Source organism: Procambarus clarkii, chromosome 11, assembly GCF_040958095.1.
Source record: "Procambarus clarkii isolate CNS0578487 chromosome 11, FALCON_Pclarkii_2.0, whole genome shotgun sequence".
Lineage (NCBI taxonomy): Eukaryota > Metazoa > Arthropoda > Malacostraca > Decapoda > Cambaridae > Procambarus > Procambarus clarkii.
This window is the reverse complement of record NC_091160.1, coordinates 17,159,967-17,168,802: the sequence shown is the minus strand read 5'-3', so window position 1 is coordinate 17,168,802 and position 8,836 is coordinate 17,159,967. Positions and strand designations below refer to the sequence as shown.

The window sequence follows — 8,836 nt, the reverse complement described above, 5'->3', positions numbered from 1 at the left end:
AAAAAAAATGAATTCATTATTTGAGTCCCAAATGTAAAAAGATTCAAGTCAACGCTTACAACAGTGCAGGAGGTGCCGGCACAGTGTTACTCATTGTGCCATCATATATATATATATAAATATATATACAGTATATATATATATATATATATACTGTATATTTTTTAAATAACAAAAATCACTTGCCTGTTAAGCAAATTGAGCATTGCATACTAGGCCAAGTAGTGCGTTCTGGCTATTAAGTATAACTATATAACATACATATTCATATATATATATATATATATATATATATATATATATATATATATATATATATATATATATATATATATATATATATATATATATATATATATATAAATATATATATATAAATATATATATACGTTTTCACATAAATGTTGCAATAAAAGATAATTAAAAAATAAGAGCTGTTTAAAGATTTGAAAACAACTAACAATGTTCTCATTACAATGAAATTCTACATATCCAAGAAAATTTATGCATTACAAAATAAAATGTTTAGCTAATTTTAACTTACATTTAGAAAAAATAGGAATACCAATTCTAATTGTTTAAAGTTGTTTAGATTTGCGCAGTCCAAGGATTAACAGTAAAGAATGACATGGCACATACATTCTAGTTGGCCAACTGACCCAGCAATATTGAGTGGGAGTAATTAACAGTGGCCAATCGGAAGAGACATATGTTTCAATTGGCCTATACTGACCTGCTATTACTAGGAGAGCTATTATTAACAGTGATTTGTGCCTTGAGAGGAGTAAAACGTTCATAATATTCAAGAAAAAGAAACTAGCGAGCGATGGCACATGTAAAAAGCGTCGAATATTTTTTAAATATTATTTCCCTCGGTCAATACTCTTAATATATATTATTCCAAGAAAGCATTAATTAGTTCTGTCTACGTAAAATGAAAAACCCTATACTGTCGTACACAGTCATTTATATATAAAATTGAAATAATACATGAAATACACATGGAAATACATTAGAACCTATAATAAAACGCTTAAAAGTAAGATACCGTGAAACGTGATAATCTATAATAATTACAGGTATGTAATGTTGACTCTTGCAGTGGGAGACGACAGTCTTTATACTGCTTCTTCCATATTTAAAATCCAGTCACCACTGAGGGAGTTTCGTCGAGTTGTACTCTTATCTGACTAATATCCCCGCTTTCTAAAGAGGTGTTATCCCAGTGTGTTTGGTCTACCGCTGGTTCACGCGCGGCTTGGGTAGCCTCGCCTAAACCTGGATATTTCATTTTTTTTTTTTTGAAATATATACAAGAGTTGTTACATTCTTGTACAGCCACTAGTACGCGTAGCGTTTCGGGCAAGTCCTTAATCCTATGGTCCCTGGAATACGATCCCCTCCCGCGAAGAATCGTTTTTTCATCCAAATACACATTTTACTGTGCGGAACTCGCGGAACGCCAGGCGAGTGTCTTACCACTACACCACGGAGACTGCTAAACGAGAATTAAATTAAGAATTCTCTCCTTTCTCTTCTCACTTTGGATAAAATTCTCCATTTTCTCGCCAGCTCGTTGCTCATTTCTTCTTGTGATGGTGCTGAGTAAATTGACGAGGTAACTGAGACTGGGTTCTACCTTGATGATATTCATGTGGTCTATGTTAGGCATCGGCACGTGATAAATTTTCTGCTCCTGCTCATTCACCCACTGAAACAATGACAAATTATGCGTATTAGATTAGTTTTACAGGACCGTTATAAGACATTCATGTAAATGGCAGACTAGTTTCTTCTTCATTGTGTTGGTGAATATCGTATATCACGCATTTAAGAGTTAGATTTAAATTTATTAATTACATTTGGAGTAAAGCGACTTCCGCGCCTGCTAAATTCTCATGTTCCCGCAGACACCTGAATGGTGTTATTTATTTATTTTATTTTATTTTATTTATTTATTTATTTATAAGAAGGAACACTGGGTTGTGAGAGTACACTGATGTTCTTACATTCTTCCATAGCCACTAACACGCATAGCGTTTCGGGCAGTTTTCTTTTCGGGTTGTTATATATCAACAATTCCACAGTAAGACACATATGGATCTTACAAGTATCGTAAAGTATGTTGAGCAGCGACAAAGACATTTAGAATGATGACACGTGAGTTACAATGGGCTCGTAAAACATATTTAATGAATAGAATGATGCATAAACTAAGAAAATATTGATTTAACACGTCGTTATAATAATATGTGAGATAAGAGAGGAGTGGACCAAGTATTCACCTAGTTGTGTTTGCGGGGGTTCAGCTTTGCTCTTTCGGCCCGCCTCTCAACTGTCAATCAATACAGCTTAGAGGCGGGATACAACCCTGTGGAACATCAGTGTTAATTGGCAGTGTAGAAACCTGTCCTCTCGAATCGAACATCGCATTTTGACATATAAATAACGGCCGAAATATGATGTACTTTAAATCATAGCGACATCATATTTTTATGTACAATAAATCGCAAAATTGACGGGTTGTCACTTTCCTCTTGGCGGGTCCTCGGTTAAGTTAGGGTCGGGCAATTTAGTACATCATTTTTGTGACGTTGTGATATCTTAAGAAGTGCTTCCTGACCTCTGGTACCCTACCAAGCTATTTCTTTAAAAAGGTCAAATGTAACATACAAGGAAGAGCCGCTTCAAGCTCATCAAGCCATCATATAGGAGAGAAAATAGGAGATGCCTTTTCACCTCAATAGAATTATAAACCTGTGGAACCGCTTACCCGCCGAAGCCGTAAATGTCAGGACCTTACTTCAGTTCAAAATTCAGTTGGAAAATATCCTCGGGAATAATAGTGGGACCTTTGACCAACCGCTGGCTTCCAGTTTATCAGCTGTAGGTCTCAATGTTTTTATTGGAGATCGTTAAGGATCCCCAATATAAACAATATAAACAACCCCGATATATTATATAGTGTTCGTTGGAACACCATCTACTCCAGGATTGCAAAGCTCGTATACTGGGACATGAGGCAGTATGAGCGTAGAGGTCATATGTAGAATCGAATGAGTTCTTGTCATTTTATGTGTGCATTTATGGTCTATTTTAAAACAGTGTATTATATATTTTTAATCTTCTAAAATATATATATGTTACCCTTCCAAAATGTGAGCAGAAATCTTTGTCATAGAAAACGAGATATTTCAGAGCTAACTGTTGCAAAGCATCCCTCTTTAAATGTTTATTCAAGTTTTTTCCTGAATTTACCTTGAAACCTTCATTCTCAACATTAACGCCTTTCCCAACATTTATACTCGTGCAGCCATCGGGTGGATAAACCCTTCATGCAAAATGCACGTACCATCAAGAAAAATAAGAACTGTGAACTGTAATGCCAATCCTGACCTTAAAAGCTTCCTAGAATGTTGTAACAAAACCCATGGGCACCACACCAGAAACAAATACCTATTTGATATTCTAAGAGTACGACTTAATCAAACTAGAAATGATTTACAACTCGAGGGACCCAGAATGTGGAATGACCTTCCCAGTCATGTCAAAGGCTGTACCTTTCTCAACCAGTTTAAGAAGATAAAAACTAAGTGCTACCTAATAAACTCCTTGTAACCTACCTTACCCCTAAATGTCAACCCACGTCTTACTATTTTAAACAATGCTGTTTGTTGATCAACTTGTATAATTGCTATTTTCTGCCATGTTCCCCCCCCCCCCTTTTTTTATTCCTTTTTTCAACACAATTTATACTTTAAGCTCAATTACTATTAAGTTTTAGTCAAAGTGTTCCCCCCCCCTCACCTTGCCCGAAACGCTATGCGTATTAGTGGATTTAGGTGTTGTATGTACTGCTCTATCTATAAATCGAACATTATGTTTGTAATTCATCTTTAATGTATATACCTTACCTGAATAAAAAATCAAACTCCAAATCTAAATCTAAATAAGAGTCGCTAACACTCTAGTGGCCTCGACGAGGACAGCAAGCCAGCGGCTTGTTAAAGGGTCACCTTCCCAATTTGTCCTAATTACTTTTTCAAACTGTACTTTAATATTCAACAGCGTTTCGGCTTTTACGTTTCGCGGGTAGGCGATTCCATGGATTTATAACCCGGTGGGTGAAAAGCATCGCTTGTTCTCAAGTCCTACATTGTGGCTTGTTGAGTTTGACCCAACTGTTCCTTGTTTGTTACATCTGACCTTTTGGAGAAGTTGTCTAGATCAACATCCTCCAACTTGTTTAGTATTTTAAAAGCTTGGATGAAATAAATATCCTTAAAGCAGGAGCAGTAATTACGGACTCACCATAGCCCGTGCTACTTGGAACTTGTTCCGAGTAGCTGAATCTATAACAACAACAGGAGCAGTACAGTTGGCTTCGTTCTCGACTCACAATCGGGGAGCCTGGGTTTGATTTCCGGGCGAGACAAAAAAATGGCTGGGCACATTACCTGTCACCTAATTCCTCTATTCACTTAGCAGTAAATATAAGTACCTGGGAGTTAGGCAACTGATGTTGGGATACATCGTGGGGGGAGGGTCAGTAGTTCCACCTTGGGGGAACCTCGATACAAGGCCAAAGTATATATATACACAGGCTTCGGGGACAATGACATAGTCAGCAAGTAACTTTATTAAAGTAGTGGGTACTGGGAGCTTGCCACTAATGACATAGTCAATCTGTCCCGTAGCGCAGTGGTAATGCACTCGTCCGGCGCGTAGCGAGCGCATTGGCCTGGATTCGTATTCTGGCTAGGGAGGATTGACAGGTCGCCAATCCTTAACTGTAGCCTCTATTCACCCAGAAGTGAATGGGTACTTGGTTCTTAAACGATTTGGCGGGTCGTATTCCGGGGAGAATTAGAATTAAGGACCTACCAGAAACGCTTAATTCGCTTATAGTAGCGGGTACTGCGAGCGTTGACACTAATGACAGTCAGCAAGTAACTTACTTTAAGACAGTGGCGCATACTGCGAGCGTTGACAGTGCCGTCCCCGTCACCAAAGACGATGTGGGGATAATCCGGGAATCTATCGGCGTGGTAAACCATCCTATGGGGAAGTAGTATCACATTAACCATCAAATTAAATGCTGTGTCAAGTAAATATAATTTAATTGGATCACACAAATGAGTGAAACACTGAAGCTGCAAAATATATATAGTGTATATATACTGAGAGTTGACTTAAGGCCTGGACTATGTTCTGGATTAAAATATTCTTATTGGTTGGTCAGTAAGGCAGAGGCTTTAATAACCCTCAAGAGGTTGATGGGACTTAAGTCCAACACCGAACTTCTCGCTTGACCAGTAATATTGTGGCAAGCTGAACAATCCTCCAGAGTGATAGGTCTTAGCAAGCTAGTTTGGTAGTTTCAATGACCCTCAAGAGGTTGATAAGTTTAAAGCAAAAAATCCAACCAAAAACACCTACTTTTCCACTGTAGGGATTCCTTCACCGTGTATGCAATGAATCTCCACTCCTGGAGCAGGCGCGTTGTGCAGCAACCCCTTCGTGTCCAGGTACATTTCATACGCATCTGGTAATTCCATTGCCCTAGAAAAAACGAATATAAAAATTTTGCAATTTCAATGAATATTATGCAATCACCTAAAGCATTATACATTAATAAGTAAACTTTAATTAAAACCATTACAATGAAAATAATTATATCGAAAATCCACTTCAACGAAACTTATTTCAACGTAAAATCACTTCAACGAATCTCATTACAACGAAAATCATAAGAATATTTATTTAGTCAATTTACCAGGAACGATTTAGATGTCCCTCAAAAAATGCACGTGAAGATTGAGCTTTGAGAGATGCTAAAAATATTTATTATTTATTTATTTTATTTCATTTTATTTTATAAATTATTTATTTATTATTTATAAACAACGCATACCCCAACAACATATTCTAGGTCTAATGCGAGGCAGCAGCATTAAGATTGTCTCAGCTCACAGTGAAAATTGGCCAACAGGAAAGACTTTTCCAACGTGAGTGATGAACCCATGGAACAGTCTCATGGAACAGTCAATATGCTGGAGCTGTCCAGTCTGGAACAGCCTACTCGTCAAAGCTGGTCAGTCTGGAACAGTCTAATCGCCATAGCTGGCCAGTCTGGAACAGTCTACTCGTCATAGCTGGCCAGTCTGGAACAGTCTACTCGCAATAACTGGCCAGTCTGGAACAGTCTACTCACAATAGCTTGCCAGTCTGGAACAGCCTACTCGCCAAAGCTGGCCAGTCTGGAACAGTCTACCCGTCATAGCTGGCCAGTCTGGAACAGTCTACCCGTCATATCTGGCCAGTCTGGAACAGTCTACTCGCAATAGCTGGCCAGTCTGGAGCAAAGACAGTTTGAAATGCACCAGGAGAGAGAGAGAGAGGAACCCTTCGTAAAACTGCCCCTGTCTCCAGGGAGGACAGATCCCTTCATAAGGTTTCCTGCCCTGCCTAGGAGAAGGGAAGAACCCTGGTCGGTACAACGTCGTACTCGCTTCTTGCAGGTCGTGTTCGATCCCCCGATGGTTCAGGTGAATGGGTTCAGGTGTGAATGGTTTAGAGCTTTCATCCTACAATTATCTTACATTGTCCTGCGGTACTGAATATAAAATGGTTTGTTTTTTCCCTGTTCTGGTTCCCTAATCTAACCTTACATACCGTCTACAAAGATCTTAATATTTTACCGGTCGCTACGTGCTCTCAAATCCCAGGCACAAGATGAAATTATTCATATTTTCACATCTTAAAATTAGTTTAATACCAAATATCTAATGGTATTTAGATATTAATACCAAATATCTAATGGTATTTAGATATTAATACCAAATATCTAATGGTATTTAGATATTAATACCAAATATCTAATGGTATTTAGATATTAATACCAAATATCTAATGGTATTTAGATATTAATACCAAATATCTAATGGTATCCAAATTCGTTTAATATCTAATGTCATAGATAAGTTGTCATTCTACCTCCTGTTTGATTTGCCTTAAATTAAAACTTTCACAAGAAACACGTCCAAATGAGTTACCCATTCGAAAAAATAGAAAAGTTTAAATATGCAGTACTTCGAACAACTCAAGTACTAACTCAAACATCTCCTTGAAGTTTGAGGTTGTGAAATTATTGTCAGGAGTCTGGATGAGGACCTCGTCAAGGCCCCAGAGCTCAGGTGAGGGCAGGAGGAACACCAAGCTTGCTAAGGTCACCTGTTCTCTCCTAGCTGTCTTGGAGCTTAGGAAAGGTATTCCCAAGTTGTCTCCTGCAAAATAAAACATAGAAAGGTGTTTTAGCATATTCTACAGTTTATTTATTCTATCATACATCTACTTTCTAGAGATCTCAATTTATCTACCAGCACAGTACACAACGAGTATCTCGTCTTGTACCAGGACGGTACATCATGTGTCAAGCTATCTTCCTGTACAAGCACGGTACACCACATGCCCAGCTATATTCCTGTACCAGGACGGAACACCATGTGTCAAGCTATCTTCCTGTACAAGCACGGTACACCACATGCCCAGCTATCTTCCTGTATAAACACGGTACAGGAAGATACCGTGATGAAGCTTTATTTTTGTCCATGTGGTGGTGTAGTGGTCTAAAGCGTGTGCTTGGGAGTACCCAGCGTGCAGGTTCGAATCCTCCTCATGGTTTCTACTGATTTCCTCATTGATAGATTACGTTAACATGATTTCTTGATGTAATAATAATAGTGGTATAATAATACTGTCATTTCAGTTCAAAAACCTTGTAAATGGGAGTCTGGAGAGACAGTTCTGTACAGTATCAAATATCTTCATTGTTATAGATAACTGTACACAAAAGTGCAGTTAGAGCTTGCAAACTTCGCAGTGACTAACGACGTGTAAAAGTAAGTAATTATCAAAAGGAGGCACCAAGCCGGGAAGGCTATGTAGCAACGACGAATAACACAAAATTGTGTAATAATATAGAGTGAATAATAGACAAACCTGTAGCATATACATTCACGGCCTTGACAGAGCCCCCCCCAAGTACCAGCGAGGGTGACCAGCGCTTCAATGTGCTTGTCCTTCCAGTGTTGAGACTTGTGGTTGAGGAAGTAGTGGATCAAGGGCGCCCCCATGCTGTGGGCCACCAGCACCACCTTCTGCTCCGTGCTCGCGTATGTCGTCTCGATCAGTTGCTCCAGGTCCCAGAAATACTCACCCATCTCGTCTGTAATGACCACAACCAGTGAGTTATTGATCTCTTTTGAAGGGTCGACCGGTAAGCAATTATGTGGTCAAGAATGTTTCAGAGATATGTGATAGGGTTATAATTTTCCTTCCACAACACTAAGCAAAAATTTGAGGGAATTGAGGAAAAGTGTTTCATATGGCCTAGATTCCTAGATTTTCTCGGTCCTTATTTGTCGTAACACAAAAATTAACAGAAGCCGTTGGTAAAGTTCTGGGATATTTGGGGCTTGAATCTGATTATTTAAATATTAATGTAGTAAATTAAATTACGAAGGACCACCCGCTTTTATAGTAAAGAGGGAAACTGAAAATTTCTGATCATTAGATAATTCCTAGATGAAACCAGTAACTATGGATAAAATTACTAGAAAATATGATCATAGAAATAATTAATGGGCTGTATAATTAAATGAATCAAACCCTCAAGAACCTACATTGGGGGGGTTATTACTGGAGGTAAGTACGTCCAGGAATTAGTGTGGTTCGTTCACTAATTCAATTAATAATAATCTAATCCTATAAAAATTATATTGAAACTGATATCATTACCATAAATGGGAACATAGATTATGAGTATAGTAATGAG

The 8,836-nt window shown here is 38.1% G+C and overlaps 1 protein-coding gene across 1 annotated transcript; it reads right to left on the bottom strand.

The window, feature by feature from the left end:
- Positions 1-409: 409 nt before the first annotated feature.
- On the bottom strand, positions 410-7,829 carry LOC138363797 (phosphatidylcholine-sterol acyltransferase-like). The gene is made up of 4 exons (XM_069323173.1): positions 7,115-7,829; positions 5,440-5,562; positions 4,959-5,058; positions 410-1,711 (listed from the first exon to the last, which is right to left on the bottom strand). The coding sequence occupies exons 1-4, from the start codon at positions 7,318-7,320 to the stop codon at positions 1,499-1,501; spliced, it is 642 nt and encodes a 213-aa protein (XP_069179274.1). The 5' UTR covers positions 7,321-7,829; the 3' UTR covers positions 410-1,498.
- Positions 7,830-8,836: the final 1,007 nt, after the last annotated feature.

Bases quoted from the DNA above. Each gene is read 5' to 3' on its own strand.
- LOC138363797 (XM_069323173.1), bottom strand. From the start codon at position 7,320: ATGCTAAAACACCTTTCTATGTTTTATTTTGCAGGAGACAACTTGGGA. The intron at 5,563-7,114 runs GTTAGTACTTGA...CGTTTTTTCTAG, and splicing joins AACTTCAAGGAGATGTTTGA to GGCAATGGAATTACCAGATG. The intron at 5,059-5,439 runs GTAGGTGTTTTT...ACTTCCCCATAG, and splicing joins GGAATCCCTACAGTGGAAAA to GATGGTTTACCACGCCGATA.